Genomic DNA, 23,606 nt, shown 5'->3' with positions numbered 1-23,606 from the left:
TTTTTTTAATTCTCACTAGTTTTGGTGAGTGTTACCTTTGTGGGTTTTTTTTGGAGATGAAGTTTATGAAGCTGGGATCAAAGCCTGATGCATTTCAAGCTGAAGGCGGCAGGATCAGGTTAGGATTACTTGCATATTACCTACTCTGTTTTTCGTTCTTTCTTTCTTTCCACGTGTGTGCTTCTTTTAATTTATTCTTTTTTTCCTTCCACCTGTGTTTACTTATTTATTTCCTTCCATCTCTCTTTTATTCATCTACATAACTGTTATTTTTCGGAAATGCTAGTTGACTTCCTATTCTCCACCTCCCTATAATCTAAGTCCCACATCCATATCGAGATTTGCCTTCAGATTCAGGTGGGGTTCACCATTCCCCTAACGTGAGTTTTAGATTATAGGGATGAAAATAGGGAGGTGGAAATTAGAGAGCCAAATAGCCCTGCCGGTTATTTTTGTGAAAATAGTTTAAAATGTTAAATAAGAAAAGGGTATCTCGTTGTTATGTTCCCTGTTAATTACTCATTTTTACCCAATAGGACAGATATTTAGTCTATTTTTAATTTCAATACAAATTTTTTCTGTTGGAACTATTATTTCTTCCTTGTACAGAATGTTTACTGATACTGTTAGATTGTTCTTTTTCTAAAGGAACACGTAATTAGTTTATTAGTTTACTGGAGAGATTTATTAGTTTCAGATTGCAGCTTTAGTTGTGAACTGATCCAGTTTACAACAGCAGTAATTTCTACAATAAGGATTGTTGTTATATTTTCACTAAATATGAGTCGTTCCATTACTTTTGACATTCAAATTTGTGTTTGAAAAATATAGTAACCGTTTTGTCAGTTTGAAATCTTATAGTGCAGTTTGACATGGTAACTTTGAAGAGACATGTCTTTTTCAAACCAAAGGTTGCATCTCTTGTGTTTGATACCGGTTCTGAATGAACATGTCTTTTCAAATGGTTTCTGAAAAGGTGTTTAAACGCCTATATAAACCCATGCCTGCACTGAGTTTCATATCGACTTCTTCCCCCTGTTTTCTTCTTCTTTTCTTTCTGTCAATTCATTGATTTCCTAGCAAGACAAGAGTGGTGTTCTTGTTCTCTATTTGGTGCAGAAATAGAGGACTATACAGAGAGTCTGGGCTGTTGTATCCTGGGGGTTGCGCGGCCGAAATCTGCTGCAACGGATTGACTTCCGCAGAGGCGTGAATAACCTTAAAGAGAGCGACATTGTCCGCGCCTCAATCCAGATTTTTCTTGTAGTATCTTTTCATTTGCCTTTGCTGTTTACAGGGTATATTTCCAACAATTTTAAGGTTATTCGATACCATGGAAAATACTACAGGTAACCTTCATTCAGAGGATAACAACAAGCCATTCAAGTTCCAAGGGGTTCATTTCAAGAGATGGAAATCAAAGATGTATTTCTATCTTAGCATGAAGAGAGTCTCTACGGCACTTACTGAGCAGCCTAATTTGGAAATAGAACCAGGTCGAAGTGCTGTAATACGTGAATGGAGTGAGAAGGATTTTACTTGGGAAAACTACATCTTGAACGGGTTGGCTGATGCTCTCTACAACTACTATGCTGGAATGGAAACAGCCAAGGATGTATGGGACGCACTGCAAAAGAAATATGATACGGAGGAAGCTGGAGCAAAGAAGTACTCTGTTAGCCGATACCTGCGATATCAAATGGTGGACGAAAAATCAGTGGTGGGTCAAGCACATGAGGCTCAGAAAATCGTCCACGAAATTCTATCCGAAGGTATGTCTATTGATGAACAATTTCAAGTTGCTGTCCTTATTGACAAACTACCCCCCCTATGGAAAGATTTCAGAAACACTCTAAGACACAAGTCTAAGGAGTTTTCTATGGAAACTCTCATTGCCAAACTTATAGTCGAAGAGGAAGCCCGGGTACAAGATAAAAAGGAGGAAAACAATGGAATGACTGGAGTTAATTTTGTTGGTGGTAAGGACAACAACAAGAGGCCAAATAAGAAGAACAAGAATCACAGAAACAATCAGAACAAAAACAAAACTCAAAGTCAATCTAAAGAAGGTGAAAACCAAAGCAGCAAGTCCTCAAATGATGGTTGTTATAACTGCGGCAAGCCTGGACATATTGCAAAATACTGCCAGAAGCGAAAGTTTGTTCCAGAAGCAAACGTAACCGAAGAGCCCATGGCTGCGATGATCACTGAAGTTAATATGATTAATGGAAGTGCATGTTGGTGGGCTGATTCAGGTGCTGCTAGACATGTATGTAACGACAGGAACATGTTTAAAGCATATTCTCCTGTCAATGACGGAAAGGTCTTACTCGGAGATTCCGCACACGACTAAAGTACTTGGAATTGGCAATGTAGAATTAAAGTTTACTTCGGGAAAGACTCTTATCCTAAAGGATGTTATGCATACTCCTGAAATCAGAAAAAATTTAGTCTTTGGTTCTCTACTGGATAAGGCTGGGTTTTTCCAAAATATAGGGGGTGGTCAGATTGTGATCACTAAGAATGGGGTATTTGTTGGTAAAGGATATGCAACTGAGGGAATGTTCAAACTCAATATTTGTGATTTTAATAAAGCATCTTCTTCTTCTGTTTATATGATCTCTTCTGTGAATGTTTGGCATGCTAGGTTGTGTCACATAAATAAGAAATATGTTACAAACCTTAGCACACTAGGATTAATACCTAGGTTAGACACTGATACATTCAATAAATGTGAACCTTGTAGTCAGGCTAAAATTACCCGTAGTTCACATAAGAGTGTTGTAAGAAACTCTGAACTTTTAGAACTTATACACTCAGATATATGTGAAATGGATGGTATCCTAACTAGGGGAGGAAAAAGGTATTTCATAACATTCATAGATGATTTTTCTAGATACACACATATGTGTATTTGTTAAGACGTAAAAGCGATGCTTTTGAAACAACTAAACTTTTTGTGACTGAGATTGAAAATCAGTTTAATAGAAAAATTAAGAGACTTCGCAGCAATAGGGGCCTTGAATACGACTCAACTGATTTTGGTAAGTTCTTAGAGTCTTTGGGTATCATACATGAAACCACTGCACCTTATAATCCTGCTATGAATGGTATCGCAGAGCGCAAGAATAGAACTCTTATAGGATTAACTAATGCCATGTTAATATCATCTGGTGCTCCTCCTAATCTCTGGGGGAAGCCGTTTTAAAGGCTTGTTATGTTTTGAATAGAGTTCCCCACTCTAAAACATTAGTTACTTACCCCGTTTGAGTTATGGAAAAATAGGAAGCCAAATCTCAATTATTTGCGAGTATGGGGCTGTTTAGCCTATGTCAGAAAGCCAGATCCTAAACAAAGAAAACTAGGCAGTCGAGCATATGAATGTGTATTTTTAGGATATGCTTTACATAGCAAAGCTTGCAGATTCTTGGATTTACAAAACAATGTCATTATCGAGTCTCTTGATGCTGATTATTTTGAAGATAAATTTCCATATAAGAGTAGAAATAGTGGGGGTTCTCAAGTTAGAATTTCAGAAACTTCAATTCCGAAGCCTATAGGATTGCCTGTTGCTGATGTAGAGCCTGAACCTCGTAGAAGTAAGAGGGCCAGAAAAGCAAAGGACTTTGGTTCTGATTACATTTAACTTAGAGACGGAACCTCAAACTTTAGAAGAAGCATACTCTTCCATAGATTCAGAATTTTGGAGAGAATCCACAATTGATGAAATGAATTCTCTCATATCTAATGGAACATGGATTCTAGCTGATTTGCCTCCTGGTTGTAAGTCTCTGGGACGCAAATGGGTATTCAAAAGGAAACTCAAACCTGATGGTAGTATAGATAAATACAAGGCTAGACTAGTCGTGAAGGGATTTAAGCAAAAGGAAAATATAGATTTTTTCGACACTTATTCCCCTGTAACTAGAATTACTTCTATTAGAGTTTTGATTGCTGTTGCTGCAATTCATAATCTTGTGATTCACCAAATGGATGTAAAAACGGCATTCTTAAATGGAGATTTAGAAGAGGAAATATATATGGATCAACCGGAAGGATTTGTAGTCCCGGGACAAGAGCATAAAGTATGCAAATTAGTTAAGTCTCTATATGGATTGAAACAGGCTCCGAAACAATGGCATGAGAAATTTGATCACTTAGTTATTTCTAACGGGTTTAAAATTAACGAAAGTGATAAATGCATATATTACAAATTTGAAAATGGCTCTTGCAGTTTGATTTGCTTATACGTTGATGATTTACTGATCTTTGGTTCTAGTTTATAGATTGTTAATGAAACTAAATCATTCTTATCACAAAACTTTGATATGAAAGATTAGGTGAGGCTAATGTTATTTTGAGAATTAGAATAACTAGAACTGACAGTAGTATATGCCTTGATCAATCTCATTATATTGAAAAATTACTGAAGAAGTATAACTTTAGTGATTGTAAACCTGCCTGTATACCATTTGACCCTATCATACGACTATATCCAACGATGGTGATGCTGTAAACCAGCAAGAATATGCTAGTATCATAGGGAGTTTAAGATATGCTACTGACTGTACCCGTCCAGATATTTCCTATGCTGTTGGTGTGTTATGCAGGTACACAAGTGGACCCAAGTATTGAACATTGGAATGCAGTGCGCCGTGAGGTATCTGAAGCGAACTGCAAATTATGGTATTCATTACCAAAGGTTTCCCACTGTACTTGAGGGGTACAGCGATGCAGATTGGAATATTCTTTCGGAGGATTCTAAAGCTACGAGCGGATATGTGTTCAATCTTGGTGGAGGTGCAGTTTCTTGGAAGTCTAAGAAACAAACTATTATTGCTCAATCCACTATGGAGTCAGAGCTAATTGCACTAACAACTGCAAGTGAAGAGGCGTGTTGGTTACGCGGCTTCTTATCAGATATACCTCTTTGGGAAAGGCCGGTGCCTCCCATTTTGATTCATTGTGATAGTACTGCTGCCATCGGTAGAGTACAGAACCGTTATTACAACTGTAAGTCGCGACAAATTCGACGAAAGCATAGTACAGTAAGAGATCTTATCGTCAACGGTACCGTAAAGATTGATTTTGTGAGATCAGAAGATAACCTTGCAGATCCTTTTACAAAAGGATTAGCAAGAGAGAAAGTCTGGAACACTTCTAAAGGGATGGGACTAAAGCCCATTGACAAGTGATTTTCATATGATGGCTACCCTACCTGGAGACTGGAGATCCCAAGAACAGGTTCAAAGGGAAAAACGAGTGATATGATAAATCGGGGAGAACCACAACCAAGTATCTTGCTCATCCCTGGAAATGTTACAATGTATGCACCTATGTGGTTCTATCATTGCAGTGACTTGAAGGTTGAGTTTAAAACACTCTTAATGAAATCTATATCTTTTTATAAGTGGGATGTTTACTGCAAGGCATTCTTCATAGATTTTACCTAAGTGTGTTTGAAGTGTGGCCGCTTCTATGGGAATTGGGCTATTCTCTAAGACACACACGACATACTGGGATAAGAGCACAAGGCCATAATGTGCTGGCTTATAGAACACCATTAATGGAATACATTGCGTCTAACAGTTCTTTATATATCCCCACAAGAGATCTTAGTTCAAGACGTAGTTCACTTTGATCCTGGTATACTAAGTCTGTACGACTAAGTGGAAGTTCAAATCTACGGATACTTCCATCTATGCTTTGTATTCTTCTTGCTATATTCTATTTAATAAAAATAAGTGGGGGATTGTTGTTATATTTTTACTAAATATGAGTCGTTCCATTACTTTTGAAATTCAAATTTGTGTTTGAAAAATATAGTAACCATTTTGTCAGTTTGAAATCTTATAGTGCAGTTTGACATGGTAACTTTGAAGAGACATGTCTTTTCCATTTCAAACCAAAGGTTTCATCTCTTGTGTTTGATACCAGTTCTGAATGAAGATGTCTTTTCAGATGGTTTCTGAAAAGGTGTTTAAACACCTATATAAACCCATGCCTGCACTGAGTTTCATATACACTTCTTCCCCCTGTTTTCTTCTTCTTTTCTTTCTGTCATTTCATTGATTTCCTAGCAAGACAAGAGTGGTGTTCTTGTTCTCTATTTGGTGCAGAAATAGAGAACTATACAGAGAGTCTGGGCTGTTGTATCCTGGGGGTTGCGCGGCCGAAATCTGCTGCAACGGATTGACTTCCGCAGAGGCGCGAATAACCTTAAAGAGAGCAACATTGTCCGCGCCTCAATCCAGATTTTTCTTATAGTATCTTTTCATTTGCCTTTGTTGTTTACAGGCTATATTTCCAACAAGGATACTCAGCGTAACAAGTTTTGTCACTTGTGACTGACATACATTAGATTACCGAGTTTCAGTTTTTTAGTAATAGTATTAGGTTGTGCTTCAGTGTTCCTCATGAATTCTGCAGACTAGGCAAAGTTTGAAGGTGGGAAATCTTAGAACTGATAATATGGCTCATGTAATTCTTAACTTTAGCAATCTTAGAATCTATTATCAGTAGTTGATTTGGAGAGTAAAGTCGTAAACAAACGCTTAGAAAAGATCCTAGAACCCAAGTTGAGCTACGAAGATTTAGTGATCCAATGATCCCATTTGTAGGCGGGTACCCTTTTATTGATAAACAAACTCTTGATATGGTTTTACATCAAGTAAATGTGTGTTTGTTTGTAATAACTTACTCTAACTTTCTTAGTAATAGTGTAACCTCTGCTCAGGCCAAACTTATGAAACAGAAGCTTTTGGTTCTTCCCATAGGCTACAGCAAGTCTCCGTAACCGTATCCTCAAAATGTTTCCATTAGTCTAAACTGACCCTAACAAACTTTAGTATAACCTCTGCACAGGCCGAGCTTGGGATTCTTGGCATAAACAATATTGATAAGTTCTTTATTACAATCAGAGGTAAAAAGGTTTACCCAGCCCGTTCTAATTAATTACTATCTATGTATCCTGGTTCCATATAAGAGATACCGTGGATGGATGTGGTGTAATGCCTGAGATATATTTTTATTTACTAATAGATTTTCTGTTATTACAACTTCATCTCAATAGACAAAAAGTACAAGCAAAAACATGTTAGACAATCATTTACCTTCGTTTCGACGTGCGAAGCATGCCTGCATCTTACAACCATTTGTTTGTCAAATGGTAATAAAACATGGTTAACGTCTTTGCTACTTGATATGGTTCTCCAACTCCATGATTCCTGAACTATATAGAATACATTATTACGAATGCAACATTAGGTTTAGTTTTGTTAGCTTCTTTTTTTTTCAATGGTTAATGTTCATTCACAGTTGTTGGGCTACCAATTACGATCAACATTTGTTTGTAACAGTTCGTTTTCTTTTATTGACCTGATGTATTTGGCTTACAAGGTTGTAGTAAAGTCCAAAACTCGGATGTTTTGATTTGGTCGTTGTGTCTGCATTTACAAATTTCTGTAGAAGTTTCTTCCCATTGTAAATCGAAAATCGTATTTCTAGATAACTCCTTGTTTCCTCACAAGTAGAGATTGATTAAAATGGAAATGTACAATATTCCCTCTCTTTTCTGCCAAGGACCCGTGGTTTTGGTTCTAGCATTTCTAAGTTCTTATTAGTTTATGCTTGGCATAATTTGTACACGTATGTTACTACTGAACTAGCATCTGATATTGTCATCAATGTGGTGTCGCAAAACAGGTATAGAGGAGAGTAGAGAGGGAGGCACAAAAAAGAAGAACGTTAATGCTTACATTTCATTAAACTTGAGATACATTTGTAACATTACAATACTCTTTTTATACTACATGGACAGCACATAGTGCTTGACTTGCTCCTAAATAAACTCGTCACGAACTCAACAACTAACAGTTCTAAACAACTAAATAGGACACATTCAAACTCCTAATAATACTCGACCACTTACTCACAATTATACAACCGTCCCATCTACAACACTACCCAGAACAAACACTGAACTCCTATAAATTAGGAGCCTTTACATCAACCAATAACCATCAACCAATAACCAAGTACGCACTATTTTTGACACTCCCCCTTAGTGCGAACTTGGGGTAAAGACCAACTTAGACGTTCAGTGAGACTTTAAATCTTGCAGAAATTAATCTGACATTTTACATGTCACCAATTTCGACAAAGTCCCTCCAATTCCAGCAATTGAGTTGCCTTCAATCCTTATATATAAGTCTTCACGGACATTCAATAAGTTTCCAACATACTATGAAATACCACCAAGATTGACAATTTCGGGGTCATTCCATACTACCATGCGCGATTAATCAAAAAATTATGTAGCCATCATCACTGCCTTATCACTTAGCTTCATGAAGTAACTAAAGCAAATACTCCATGGGAAACATAAACCCATGGTGACTATTTCAGATATCCATAATCAAACAAGTATCAACATATCATGCCCAAATTATCCTTCTGTATACGTACTGTTTCTCCCTCACAACAAACTCGATAGAAGTGGACAGATAGAAGACCCGCATTCACAACTTGCTCCTTCCCATCAAGTGAAAAGACGATTCCCAGCAAGACAAATATACAACTAATAGCAACCTCTACTCACTTCTGTGACATCTTACCAACTTGAGAAGGAAATCCTGCAAACACTGGGAGGCTAAAATCATTGCACCAACTGGACCAATCAGCAACCAGACCAATCATAACTACTGGACTGAGTTCTTGTCATCTGCTTATTAATCTAAGAAATGAAACCAAACTCGCAGCATTGTAGTAAGCAAGTGTCTTCTCAGACATATCAAACAGTCACCCAAACTCCATCTTCAGGACAGTCGCTAAGACCAAAATAAACATATCGCAAGAAATGCAAACGGATAATTCTTTGGCAAGTAAATCAGAAAACCTCAACTGAGCTTCAACATTTTGAGATTCAAAAGAAACTAATGAATTAAGCTTTAACCATCACATGGGATAAGGTAACACCTAATCCTAACAGCCTAACACAAGTTTCTTCTTGTAACACCTTATAAGGAAAGCACCAAAACCAGGAAGAATACCTTAATTAGAAAGCCATCAACACCCTCACTTTAAGCTAGTGTATTCATTATACTGAGTTGCAATTACTAAAGAAATAATGAAAACACTAGCTTTGCTCAAGTCACCAAAACGAACTTGTGGATCGATACTAATGTCACCCCCGCCAGCAGTACTCTATTGCTACCGTACACCGACTGCTCCAATTTTATGCCCCTCAAAACAGAATATTTACTCAAGACATAATTGTAGCAACAATAGAAAATAAGTGTTCCATTTCTTTTGATCCTGAAAACTATCAATTCGTATACAGTAGTTCACTACTGCTATAAATAGACTTCGGAAGGAATAAAATAAGACCCGTACCTTGTATTACACCTTGTGAAAGCAAACAACAACTTGAAAATCAGCCAGCATATTTCGGTTAGACTTTCTATGGAAGTATAGAACCAAAGCAACATTGTCTAAATCAAACCCACAGCTTCTCACACAACAACAACTCTTTTTCGGCCGCCATACCCTTAAACCAGTTCAAGATATCTAGAATCAAAGATACCCAAGTATTTATCAACTCCAGCCTTTGAAGTTAACATGATGAATGAAAACCAATCTAGTAGCTTCAAATGCGACAACATCAAGTTGCAAAATCACACCCCACGTATCAAATTTTGCTTCCCCATGTGCAGCAATTGCAACACCAAATGAATTGAAATCATATTAGCAATTGATTTTCTTTCTAGAAAGAAACACCATCTGAGTAGACAACAACATGCATTAATGCTTTTCACATTTGTAGAAAGGAAGCGGATAAATACAACCAGAATTTGATAACCACAATGAGTATGAATAAAGAGCACCAACTAGAACCCGTATCAAATGTAGGATTCAGGTGAAATAAATTCAAACACAGACAATAATGAACGAAAAACAAAACCTAGCCAACAGAAGAAGAAAAACCAAAGTCCATTTTCTGGACTATTATGAGCAACCTAAAATGCCAACGATCCCTCTAAATCTTCAAGTGAAACACTTCCAAACCATAAACAAAGACCATAACAAAACCATTGGGTGAGTAATAAAAACAAACACTCTGTGAACAATAGAAGGAAACATACTCTATCACTAACTTAACTCTCGTTTACAATATCATAAATGATGAACGAGATAGAGAGATAGAGATGTAAACACAGAGAGTAACATTTGAGTAATAAAATCAAATACTCTGTGAGCACTAAAAGAAAAGACACTCTTTCACTACACAAATAGCTCCCATATACCATCTCACAAATGATGATCGAGATAGAGTGTTAACACAGAGAACCAAATTGAAATACTGATTTTATCTTCTCAAATAAAATAGAAAACTGATTTTATTTTCTCAACCAAATTTAACAATTTTCACTAAAAAAAGAAAAATAATTTTATATTCACTCTTTAAAAATAATATCTCACAAAATTTTCCAGACCCTCTTTACCTCTCTCTACCCTAGCTCTAATACCATGTCACAGAACAGGTATAGAGGAAAGTAGAGAGGGAGACACAAAAAGAAGAACGTTAATGCTTACATTTCATTAAACTTGAGATACATTTGTAACATTACAATGGACTCTTTTTATACTACATGGAAAACATATAGTGATTGACTTGCTCCGATATAAACTCGTCACGTACTCAACAACTAACAGTTCTAAACAACTAAATAGGACACATTCAAACTCCTAATAATACTCGACCACTTGCTCACAATTATACAACCGTCCCATCTACAACACTACTCAGAACAAACACTGAACTCCTATAAATTAGGAGCCTTTACATCAACCAATAACCATAAACTAATAACGAAGGAAGCACTATTTTTGACATGTTGGAGACGTCAAATTTCATCTACATAAGGTACAATTGTTGTGGAGAGTTTCTTACTGTCAACTTGTTGTCATCTCAAAGTTTACATCTCTAACTATTGAAACATGATCTCTAATTTCAGTTCATTGTCTTAGCGAACAGCAATTACTTGCAAAAGCTTGTTTCAAAAGCCAAGGACGAAAAGACCGAAGTTAACCTGCATGGTTTCCCAGGTGGACCAAATGCTTTTGAAATCTGCGCTAAGTCTTGCTATGGTATGACTGTCACATTGAATGCATACAATGTCGTTGCTGCTCGATGTGGAGCAGAGTACTTAAAGATGACCGAGGACATTGAAAGTGGAAACCTCATTTTTAAAATTGAGATTTTCTTAAACTTCAGTGTGTTCCGTAGCTGGAAAGATTCCATCATTGTTCTTCAGGCAACCAAATATCTTCTACCTTGGTCTGAAGATCTGAAAGTGGCCGGGAGATGTATAGATTCCATTGCTTCGAAGACTTCTGTGGACCCTGCAAATATCAATTGGGACTACACTTATAGTCGGAGATTAGCTGTATCAGAACCTGGAAATGGTTTACGTTTCCAACCAAAAATCCCAGTAGTTCCCAAGGATTGATGGATTGAAGATATATGTGACCTTGAAATTGACATTTATAAGAGAGTTATCGTAGCTATTAAGTCGAAGGGGAGAATGCTGGGTAATTTGATTGGAGAAGCACTCGAGGCTTATGATGTCAGATGGCTACCAGAATCTGTGGAGGGTTTGATAGCTGATGGCCATACCCTAGTTAGCAATTCAGGATTCGGCAAACGTACGGAACGGCAAACGTACGAGTATTATACGGTTTTGTAAAATCCAGATTCGGTCCAAAATTCGGTCAACGGGACGTGATTCGTCAGTAATTCGGAACGGCATACGTACGTGTATAATTCGATTTATAAATGTGAGTTCGGCTCTGAAAATTCGGTATCTATATATAACAAATAATTTATATTTATAAGGTCATAGACCAATTTTTATGCATATGTGTGAGTTATTTAAAGAAAAAATAAACTTAATATGATGATATTAATAATATATACAACATTAGTTATCCAAGAGGACGTCGTATGGTGGTTTAGATGCTTGGTTAGTGAGTTTGAGATCTCTCTCACCTTCACCTTCAAATCTCTTCAGTCGTTTTTGTTTCATAAAAATTACAACACGTCTAATATTCGGTCGTGTATGCTCGGAAGGCAGTAAAGCCCAAAAAATGGAGTCTTTGAAAAGTAAAAGCTAAAGAATTTATGGCGAATTAAGCGGACGTATCATTCGGAATACGTAAAATTCGTGAACGGTTCGCGAATAATCCGGGAATGCCATATAATACGCGACTTGGGTTCGGAGTTACAAACGTACGCGAATAAGACGGTAAAATTCGTGATACGGAAAAATTCGTGAATGATTCGCGAATCATTCGCGAACTTACTAACTAGGGGCCATACCCTGAAAAACAAGTCTATAATTAAAACAATCATCTCACTATTGCCATCTTATATGGATGCTGGTTGTTCTTGTAGTTTCCAACTAAAATTGTTGAAAGTTGCTACTTTGGTTGAAGTTGGTGATATACCCAGGGCAGAACTTGTCAAGAGGATCAACTCGCAGTTAGATAAAGCTTCAGTTCAAGATCTTCTGATTCCAGCAAGATGGCCTGAAACTACTGTTTACGATATTGCACTTGTACAGAGCCTTGTCGATAGGTTTGCCAAGAAACATCCGCAAGAATTGGATTACGCTGAAGAAAATGAGAGAAGCAAAGATGATCTAGTATTGTGTCGTGGTGTATGGATGGATGTTGGTAAGTTGATTGATGGTTATCTTGCTAAAGTTGCTTATGATCCCAACGTTTTACTCTCAATCTTCGTTGAGTTTTCTCAGTCGATTCCTACGGTGGCACGGCCAGTTCAAGAAAGTCTGTATAGTGCCATTGATATCTACTTAAAGGTCAGTTTAATGCTGGAGATATTTTCAGTTATCTAACTTCTCGTTTTTCATTTGAAAAAAAGCTGGGGAAAGTAATGAAAGAAAATAAACACATCGACCTCTAGGACATGACACTTTACTTTCAGCAACAGTTAAAACAAAGAAGAATAGGGAACACTAGACAGTTGAATTTTTATAAAGATTGCAATTAAACCGAGTCGAGTCCTATGCAAAAAGAATCATAATGTTAAAGGAATATCAGAAATTTGTGTGGAAACATGAAAAATATTTTGGTGTGTTCTCTTAGTGGGTCGATGATCGAATTTTATATAGTGGTAAAGGTTGTCGTTCACTCAGACTTGTTTAAAATTTGTTTTAAGACTTGATAAAGAAAATAAGAAAAATATATACAAATATGGGGACAGGATGAAGAGAGTCTGGGACTCAGGATTCCACTGTTTTTCATGTTCATGGGGTTCAAAAATTAATTGTAGACATTTATAGCTCAAAATAAAGGAAACATCAACTCTATTATTTGCCAAAGTAAATTTCATAAAATATTACACGTAGGTCATAAGCATGGCGCATCAAAATTACCTAGAACTAAGCATGCTCCATCAAACAAAGTCACGAGTAGTTAATAGAAATCATAATTCATTACAAATCAATGCAAATAGTAAATAAACAATTAATAAATTACCACAAGGGTGAAATCCAGCTTCCTCCTTTATCCCAATGTTGGGGTTAGCTCCTCATATTGTAGACACTCTCAAAAGAATTTTTGTATTGCTCAAAAAGTGCTTACAATGGTGAAAAATGGAGAAAATGATAAAAGCAGCGAATTTGCAACGATGGTAAGGCGTTACAAACTCGTTGTTCACAAAGAAGGTGTTGCGATGAAGATATGTGTTACTAATGGACTGTTACAGAACTTGAATTATACGACACTAGACAACGCCTGTTCTTGGCAGCCAATGTTCTTCATGTTCATCTTTTCTGCAGCAGCAGAAACTTCTCCCTGCAACTCGTGACTACTCGCTCTGTTGCACTCTCTTCTAACCCCTCTCTCTCCGTCCCCTTCTCTGCTACCTCAAGACCCTTTTTATACTCCACAGCGACAGAAATCTTCGCTCATTACTGCGGAAAATCTTTCCATAGCTCGGCAGTAAATAAAAAATAATCTCGGACAATTTTCTTTCCTTTCTCGCCTCTTCATGCGTCTGTAGCTGTATGATTTGTGAAAATATCCTTGCTTAGATGGTGCACGCTTCTTCAGCATGCCAAATCAATCCAGGCACGGAGTAATCCCGTGAACATCTCTTTCCATGCACACGCTTCTCTGTTTTCTTCTCGCCGAGAAACCAGCCAATTTTAATCGATCAAATCACTCATGATAGTTTTGTTGGGACATATCACAACTACCCAACAAATTTCATCCCTTTAGTCTACCCAGAACTTCTTCAAACTTCGATCGAAAATCACACAGTTCTGTTCTTCATTTTCCCGCCAAAACCAGAATTTGAATGATGAGGATGGTGTCCCCCTAACCAAACCGGGGGTGCAAACAGCAGGAGCCCAACTAAGATGCCCCTTATAAATTGAGGTACACCTTATCCAAAAGTGAGAATCCGAATAACACGTGTCCTCCGGGTGCTTTAGACAACTTTTCGAGCTGATTTTTCGAAAAATATTTATTTCCAAAAAAATACCTACACACACACAAAACACCATAATAAGTACGAAGACGAGTACTAACAATACGAAACATTGAGGACAAATTAGACATATAAATGCTTCTATCAAATACCCCCAAACTTATTATTTGCTAGTCCTCGAGCAAAACTAATCTAGAAAACCGAGTTAATCTCGGGAGGGTTTACCAGAGGTATACCCACAAAACCATGACTTCTAATTGGTCACAAGTATCCAAAGAGCTATGAGGACATACAAATTCTCAACCTATATCCAAGTAACTAGAATGCCAGAGAAATTAAAGGTGTCATCTCTAAAGATGACTGAAGAAAATGGGAGACACATCCGCAACACTGCTAGATAAAGATATATCCGCTACACATCTAGATAAACATTGTAAGATGCGTCCGCTGCTTTACAGCTGGATAAAATTAGGAGAGAGATAAAGATGAGAGGGACATCTGCTACACAGCTGGACTAATTATGTGTGATGAGTTAAACCAGTGCTAGAAAGATCTTGTGCCAGATTGAAGGCGGACTAACAAAGCAACCAAAATGCATCTTTCTTCGACTCTCTCATAGTGCTCAGTAGAAACAACGTTTTCTTCGGCTTCAACTGTTGATGATAAACTTTCGAACCTCGTAAAACCTTGACAATTTAACTTTTCTCCTTAATTTCTTGCTTGAAACTTCCTTATAGATTTCTACTTCTCTATGGCCTTATTGAACAAAAAGCTAAAATGTAATGATGATTTATTTTATTTATTTTTTCATTTTTTTAGTGAGACAAAAATTACAAGACAAAAATGTACATGGCCATGAGAGAAGGACTTTAAAAACTTGGATCTTCTCAACTTGTGATGTCTTGGTATCTTGAACTTCAACAACTTATATCGTTTGATTTTTTGTGCTCTTATAACTTCTTGTAACTAAGTCTTCAACTTTGATTTTTGAATTATTCTTTTCTATTGTTGCTTCTAAACCTTAAACGTCTTCAACTTCTTCATAGATTTTGATGTCTCTCCGCTTGTTGATGATGATAAGTTTCTACTGAGAGAGAGTCGTAATCCAGTAACTAAGACTACATTGTGAGGTTGCTTTGTCTTTCTGGAATTTCCTGACCTACTTGCCTTTCTATCATGGATGGTTACGTTTATCACGATTACCCTCTAAAAGAAACAAGTTCTCTCCTGAATTTCAAAGATCTCAATGTCTTTTTCCTCTAATGTCTCAATAGATTGTTATCCCTAGCAATTCCAATTTCTATCTTTTCGGTGAGAAATAGTATGTAAACTTATCTAACCGGATACTATGTGACGCTAGGAGTTTCTCCCTTACCCCCAAAGTTAAATCTAACATTGTCCTCAATGTTCTAAAGATAAAATTAAAAACATGAACAAGGAGAAACTATTACCACTTGAGGGAAAAGAAATAAGGAAGAATATTACCGTGTCGCGTGAAAATGGGTTACCTCCCAAGAAGTGCTAAGTTTAAAGTCTTCAGCCAGACTAAGAAAGGATTATTCACCTTATAAAATCATAAAGTAATAGCCGGAATAACTGCGGATCACCAAAACCAAAAAGGGCTATCACAAGTAAAAGAAATCTGCAACATAAAATTGACAAATAAAGCACACCCTTATCTAGTTTCCTGTTTAAGACAACTAGATCTAGCTGTGGTTCAGGTTCAGGCTCTATGAAAGGGTCTAGATAAAATATTTTCATGTGCTGGAATTCCTCAAAGTTAAGATCCGGTTCAGGTATTAGAGTCTGGAAAAACTCAACTAAGAACTTAGAAGCACATAACAACAACCTGAATAATTGGGGATCCTCTAAGTCAATCAGATTTGACTCACATAGTTGACCATAATAATGGTCATTCTTAAGCAAATGTGTTGACCCTAATATCCTAAAGTATTAGGTTTAGTCTCAAAACTTAATAACCGACACATCTGAAAATCATAAGTTCCCACAATTGGAAGAGAGGTTTCGGGTGGGAAAACAAAGTCAATTTTGGTATCAGCCTAGGTTAACCACGTCACTAGGTTCAGGAAAACGTGTATGAAGATAATATTTTAAAATGGTTGAGGCACATGTGTCAAGTCCCAGGTGAGGGATCTCTGTAAGATCTAAAGGTAAAGCACAAGGAGAATGATAGTCACCCCCAAACTTAGAGTTTTGGGTGTCTCTAGATAGACTAGCTACAATTTCCCTAATTTCTAGATCATCAGAATCCTGAAAATGGTCAATTGCTTCGTGTAGATTATACTCAGGTGATGCATCCTCACTCATATTTAAAAGCTCTACGAGTTCATCTTCTTCGTCTAAGACTAATGTTTTTAAATCCTTGGACTCTAAAACGGTATTCTCAGAATAAACTCGTTCCTCTAAACCATTATCGACTTCGTAAACAGGAAATATTACATCGTCTAAAACGGGGGTATCTCTAATCAAATCCTCGTCCTTTTGAATTGGTGAATAATTATTAAAATTATTTGGATTTGAACTAGAAATAATATTATCATCGTAAAACTTAATTGGAGTAACAAATTCCTGATCACTAAGCCTACATATTTCAAATTCTTTATCAACACTATCCTCATCATAATCATCATTATAAGAACGTGAAAATGGTTGAACCTCATCTAAACAAGTAGTGTAACCAATTATAACCTCGTCATCTTGATCATGTGAATAAAAACAATCCTTATATTCAAGGGTGGTATTGGGAACACTATATTTGAAATTAAAACTATCCTGAGTAAGTTTTTCCACAATCATATTTGTACTCTCAGTAAATTGCTTTAGTGACTCTTCTAGAGACATCTTAGTTGTCTGCTCTATGGAGTCTTCTGGGAGCGGAAAATTATAAGTCTCTTTCATAAATAAGTGAAATTTCTACGTTGACTCATTAAAACTCTTGAAAGACTCTTCTAGAGAAATAGAAGGATTGTTTTGCTCGTTCGTATGACCTGTGGGTATGTGGATAGTAATTGGGCTCACAATGGTATGGACCATAATCTTCAAAAGTTTCGCGTTCCCAATCACTATTCACACTATGGTCATAAAAAGGATAATGTCCAAGCTGCTAAGTCGGATACTCATTGTATTGGCTACTATAATACCAGTTCGACATCCTAACTGCAAGGGAATTCTAAACAAGCACAAAGAAGGCTGACTCAACCACAACAAGCCTATTTTATCTAGCAAACAAAAAGTATGATGGCTCCACTTAGATTTAAGCAAACCCCTCTGGAATCAATCCGAGTCAAAGTAAGTTGAATAGAGGCGAGGGAAGCTCGGTGGAGATTTGATACCCAAGGCCTCACTGGTATTACAAGGCGGCGTAGTCACGCATTCAACTCACATAAACCATCATGAACTTCGAAGTATGCTTAAAAGAGTAACCAATATTTTTCGAATGACTTTCCTATTAAGCTCGACCCTATCGGTCTCGTTCTAGTCCAAATTTTAAGGCTTAGGTTCGCGTAGGTTACGTGTTCCTAAGGCGGGAAAGAAGGAAACGGTGATGAAATCCGAGTCCTTATCTTGATTTGGCCAGGCCTTGCCCTTTACTAGAAATTAAATCCGATTTCGGGTCCTCAACATATATGCATACAAAATCATCCAGTAAACCTGCTGACAGGGGATTCACGGGTGTTTAGAATTCTTACCTCCCGTTCCAGACAGGGGATGAACCGTTGAAGTCGACTCGGGCCACGACTCCTATGTCATGTACAAACCCGAGGGGCCGAGACAGTATCGTAACTGTCGTCCTTCCCTGTGCAGTTTATATTTAAACCAACCCTTCCTTAGGGTTTTAAAAATAATAAATGTCCAATGTTCCAAAAATAAAGTTCAAAAAGTCCAAAAATAAAAAATAAAAAATATAAAAATTACAAAAATTAATAACCTATTTACAGTTTCTAAAAATAAAATAAAATAAAATATTTATATACAAAAAAAATATTCTTCTTCACTCCTTTTGGATCCCTCTTTTGTTTCCTTCTTTGGCTTCGCTTTTGTTTTCAACACTTTTTCCCTTTTTCTTTAACTCAGTTCCAAAGATGAAAACAAACAAGAAATACCAAAAGGCGTAAAAAAGAACAAAAATAATAAAAATAAAAATAAAACCTAAAAACAAATCTATACACAAGTCCGCGTCGACGGCGCCAAAAATTGATCGAATTTTATATAGTGGTAAAAGTTATCGTTCACTCAAACTTGTTTATAATTTGTTTTAAAACTTGATAAAGAAAATATATACAAATATGGAGACAGGATGAAGAGAGTCTGGGACTCAGGATTCCACTGTTTTTCATGTTCATGGGGTTCAAAAATTAATTGTAGACATTTATAGCTCAAAATAAAGGAAACATCAACTCTATTATTTGCCAAAGTAGATTTCATAAAATATTACACGTAGGTCATAAGAACGGCGCATCAAAATTACCTAGAACTAAGCATGCTCCATCAAACAAAGTCACGAGTAGTTAATAGAAATCATAATTCATTAAAAATCAATGCAAATAGTAAATAAATAATTAATAAATTACCACAAGGGTGAAATCAAGCTTCCTCCTTTATCCCAATGTTGGGGTTAGCTCTTCATATTGTAGACACTCTCAAAAGAATTTTTGTATTGCTCAAAAAGTGCTTACAATGGTGAAAAATGGAGAAAATGATAAAAGAAGTGAATTTGCAACGATGGTAAGGCGTTACAAACTCGCTGTTCACAAAGAAGGTGTTGCGATGAAGATATGCGTTACTAATGGTCTGTTACAGAACTTGAATTATACGACACTAGACAACGCCTGTTCTTGGCAGCCTAATGTTCTTCATGTTCATCTTTTCTGCAGCAGCAGAAACTTCTCCCTGCAACTCGTGACTACTCACTCTGTTGCACTCTCTTCTAACCCCTCTCTCTCCGTCCCCTTCTATGCTACCTCAAGACCCTTTTTATACTCCACAGCGACAGAAATCTCCGCTCATTACTCCGGAAAATCTTTCCATAGCTCGGCAGTAAATAAAAAATAATCTCGGATAATTTTCTTTCCTTTCTCGCCTCTTCATGTGTCTGCAGCTGTATGATTCGTGAAAAATATCCTTGCTTAGATGGTGCACGCTTCTTCAGCATGCCAAATCAATCCAGGCACGGAGTAATCCCGTGAACATCTCTTTCCATGCACACGCTTCTCTGTTTTCTTCTCGCCGAGAATCCAGCCAATTTTAATCGATCAAATCACTCATGATAGTTTTGTTGGGACATATCACATCTACCCAACAAATTTCAGCCCTTTAGTCTACCCAGAACTCCTTCAAATTTCGATCGAAAATCACACAGTTTTGTTCTTCGTTTTCCCGCCAAAACTAGAATTTGAATGATGAGGATGGTGTCCCCCTAACCAAACCGGGGGTGCAAACAGCAGGAGCCCAACTAAGATGCCCCTTATAAATTGAGGTACCCCTTATGCAAAAGTGAGAGTCCGAATAACACGTGTTCTCCGGGTGCTTTAGACAACTTTTCGAGCTGATTTTTCCAAAAATATTTATTTCTAAAAATATACCTACACACACAAAACACCATAATAAATACGAAAACGAGTACTAACACTACGAAACATTGAGGACAAATTAGACACATAAATGCGTCTATCAGTCGACAAAGGTATGGATTTTCTTACAGAACGACTTCAAATTTTTGCATCAAACTCTTTTCAGTTACTCTTTATTCTCCTTCCCAGCCATTGTTTACAACTCATTGTCCTAGGTTGTTTGTAGTGGAAATAAAAGATTTGGTTTCTCAACTTTTTCCTACAGCTCTCTTCGTAGTTCATTTTTCTGTATGTGTTTTCCTAATCAAATTAGTAATATATCTATGAAGTTTATTTTTCCTTTTGAAACGAAAAGAACTTCATAACCCTATATATCTTGCTCTTTTTTTCTTTTTTCTTCTGTTGTGGGATACTGAGATAATGAAAGCTCATACAACCATCAGTTACATGTTACTAGTCCCCAACCTAAGACTACATGTTTTCTTTAATGTTGTACTCCCTCCGTCCCACTCCTAAGTGACCTATTTGATTTTAGATTTTGTCCCAATGATAAGTGACCTATATCACTAAACAATGAGATATTCCGGAATTATCCTTTTAGTTAATTATAAATAATATATGAAATATGTATAATTTGATAGGCATGTTTATATTCGTTACGTATGTGTTTTAAAATGCTTTTCAATTGTATGAAATTTGCGAACATCCGTGGAGTATTTTGAGAGATAAACCATTTTTAAATTTCACTAGTTATTATTCATAAGGGTATAATTGTAAAAAATGATTAAAAATACTATTTTCCTTGCTTGTCTTAAAAATTGTGCAAATTTCAAATAGGTCACTTAGGAGTGGGACGGAGGGAGTATTATTTAGTGTTTTTTTTAGTGAACTGCTACACTGGGAGGAGGACTCTTAGATGTCCCCATCTCCGTGTACCACCTAATGATGGATATGTAATGGAGAATCTTTATTGGATCTCTGTATGCATGTGAGCCGCGGTTGTTGGTTGTGGTTCCCTACTATACAAAATTGATTTTATGAAGTGCTTAGGTGTTTCTGTGTTTGCACAAGAGCATCCGTCCTTGACAAAAAGTGAAAGAAAGAAAATATGCGGGTTAATGGATGTCAGTAAGTTGACGGTGAATGCGAGCATGCATGCTGCACAAAATGAGTGACTCCCACTCCGTGTTGTTGTTCAAGTTCTTTACTTTGAACAGATTATAGGTGCTAATGGTAACATGAATCTGCCACCAAGTTTCTCACGTGAAAGTTCACGCTCAACAACACAAACCGAAGATTGGGGGAGGTCACTTCCTGAAGACTTGAGGTCAATTGATAGGCAAATGAGGAGCATGAAGGTCACTGATGATGAGCGACGAAAAAGGGAGAAGAACAACAAGAATACCAACAAGATTTCTGGTGGTGGTGCATTATTGCTACCATCTCGATCAAGGAGGTTTTTTGACAGGTTTTGGATTGGTGGTAACAAGGGGAGAGGAGAAAATAGGGGCTCTAATAATTTGGGAGTTCTCGTAGTCCGACTTCGGTGCATCCCTGGGAAACAAAGTCATTTTGTTCTTCCTCAACAAGTCACAGGAGGAATTCGCTTTCTTAGTGAAAAATTGGTTGTAATTGTCTCTTACAGATATTAGGTGAAGAAGCTTCGTCTAAAGGTAATTTTCAGGTGTAATATTTGTTAACTGTAATATCGGTAAGTTTGGAGTCCTCCAAATTCCAACATTGACGCTTGAATGTAGTTTTGGCAACTAGTCGGGACTTTTTTTTTTTTTGTTGGAGATAGATGTAATTAGTTCCTAATTAAGTTGTTAGCTGTTCTTTGAAATTCAGTGTACTTTTTCTCTTTTTTTCGTAAAAGAGGAAAGCCTCAGCATTTCTTTAATAACTCCGATATGAAATCTGGACTGTTACAAGAGCCATTACAGATCACAGTATTTAACAAAGCTTCACAGATTGATACACCAATGTCATATTTACTCCACAAATACTGATTATAGGATTCTACTTTTATAACCAATTCTACCATTCCATACCTCCAAGAACAAGGTAACAGGACTAGGTTAAATGGTCTTATCCGTTTTGTTTGAAACAAAAACAAACTACACATAGCTGCAGAATGCAAAGGTGAAGGGATCATCAAAAGATCCAACCATTTCTTAGGGTTTTTTAACAAATTGTGATTAACTAAACTAACTAAGCTAAAGTGACAGGGAATTAATGGATCGGTTGGACTCGGTGAGGAAAAGTCTGAATCGGTCTGAATCTGCATCTAAGTTGGAGTCTTGGTGCCTGAGTTTGTTGTCGGTGTCTGCTGCTGCTGTTGTCTTGGTGTCTGCTACTGCTTCTATTGTTGCCATGGTCTGAGTTGTTACCGGAAGTCTTGCTTTTGTTACCACTAAAGATGTAGATCTTTTGCCGTGTGAATCGATACAACTCTTGAGATTCATTTTTTTTCTTTCCAAAAGTCACAGCAAAAACCCAATAGAAAATCTGAACAATAAAGATGAACTCTTGAAAACAACCGATATAAGCCAAGCAAATACCTAAGAAAGAAGGATCAAATCTAAAAACTAGAACTAATACACGGAGTAGCAGATCTAGTATTGGGACAAAAAAAGCTAAAACAGGTAAGAAAAAAAAGTAACACGGAATAAATAAAGACAGGAGAGAAAGGAGAATCTGTAGGAGAAGATTTGAAGAAGATCTGCTCCGATCTGCCCTCGAGAGAGCCGATCGGAGCAGCGACGCTCTTGGGGTTTTGGGGTCTCTCTTATTTTAGGAAAGAGAAAGAGGAGCACTGAACATCTTATTTAATCCGTGTGTACTTTTTCTCTATTTCATTATTTGTGACTTCTCCACTTGATTTCAGAGGTGCTAATGTCAATTTCCTTAGCTTTCTTGTTTCATTATATCTTTCGAAGTAGTCAGGGACGGACCCAGAATCTTAGCTAGGGTAGGGCTATTTTCTATATTTTAAGGATTAGGAGGTCTAAGGCCGCCAAAATTTTCTGAAAGTTGTTGGTGAAAAGATGTTAATCAACCTGAGTTGATTTTTGGATTTGTTCCTATGAGTTCTGGTTTTTCTAAATGGTCTGAAATGTTGGGTTCTCTAAAGGATGATGTTATACAGGAAGATTTTCCTTATTCGCCTCCGGGTATGGTTGATGGTGCTAAACTTATTGTATTTTCTGATGAAGAAATTGCCGAGGATGTCAATCGGTGTGAAGATTTAGTTGTTGGGTGTTTTGTTGGTAAGAGATTGTCGTTTCTATTGGTGAAAAATTTTGTTCAAAGGGCTTGGAAGCTGAAAGGAGATATGAATATGACTCTACATGGAGATTCGGTGTTTGTGTTTGAGTTTAATTCAGCTGAAGATAAGTCTGCTGCTTTTCAACATGGTTGTTTGTTTATTTCTGGTCAGCCTTTTGTTGTTAGACCATGGTTGCTGTTAATTGAGCAGGAACTAGCTGAGTGAAGACTAT

General features: G+C 36.9%; 1 protein-coding gene and 1 pseudogene across 1 annotated transcript; both read left to right on the top strand.

The window, feature by feature from the left end:
- The first annotated feature begins 56 nt into the window (after nt 1-56).
- On the top strand, nt 57-21,721 carry LOC113330853 (annotated as a pseudogene).
- On the top strand, nt 612-5,744 carry LOC113330854. Its single transcript, XM_026577656.1, has 2 exons — nt 612-1,772; nt 4,611-5,744. The coding sequence occupies exons 1-2, from the start codon at nt 1,334-1,336 to the stop codon at nt 4,718-4,720; spliced, it is 549 nt and encodes a 182-aa protein (XP_026433441.1). The 5' UTR covers nt 612-1,333; the 3' UTR covers nt 4,721-5,744.
- Nucleotides 21,722-23,606: the final 1,885 nt, after the last annotated feature.

Source organism: Papaver somniferum, unplaced genomic scaffold (assembly GCF_003573695.1).
Source record: "Papaver somniferum cultivar HN1 unplaced genomic scaffold, ASM357369v1 unplaced-scaffold_119, whole genome shotgun sequence".
Classification (NCBI taxonomy): domain Eukaryota; kingdom Viridiplantae; phylum Streptophyta; class Magnoliopsida; order Ranunculales; family Papaveraceae; genus Papaver; species Papaver somniferum.
This window is presented reverse-complemented; position numbering and strand designations above follow the sequence as displayed.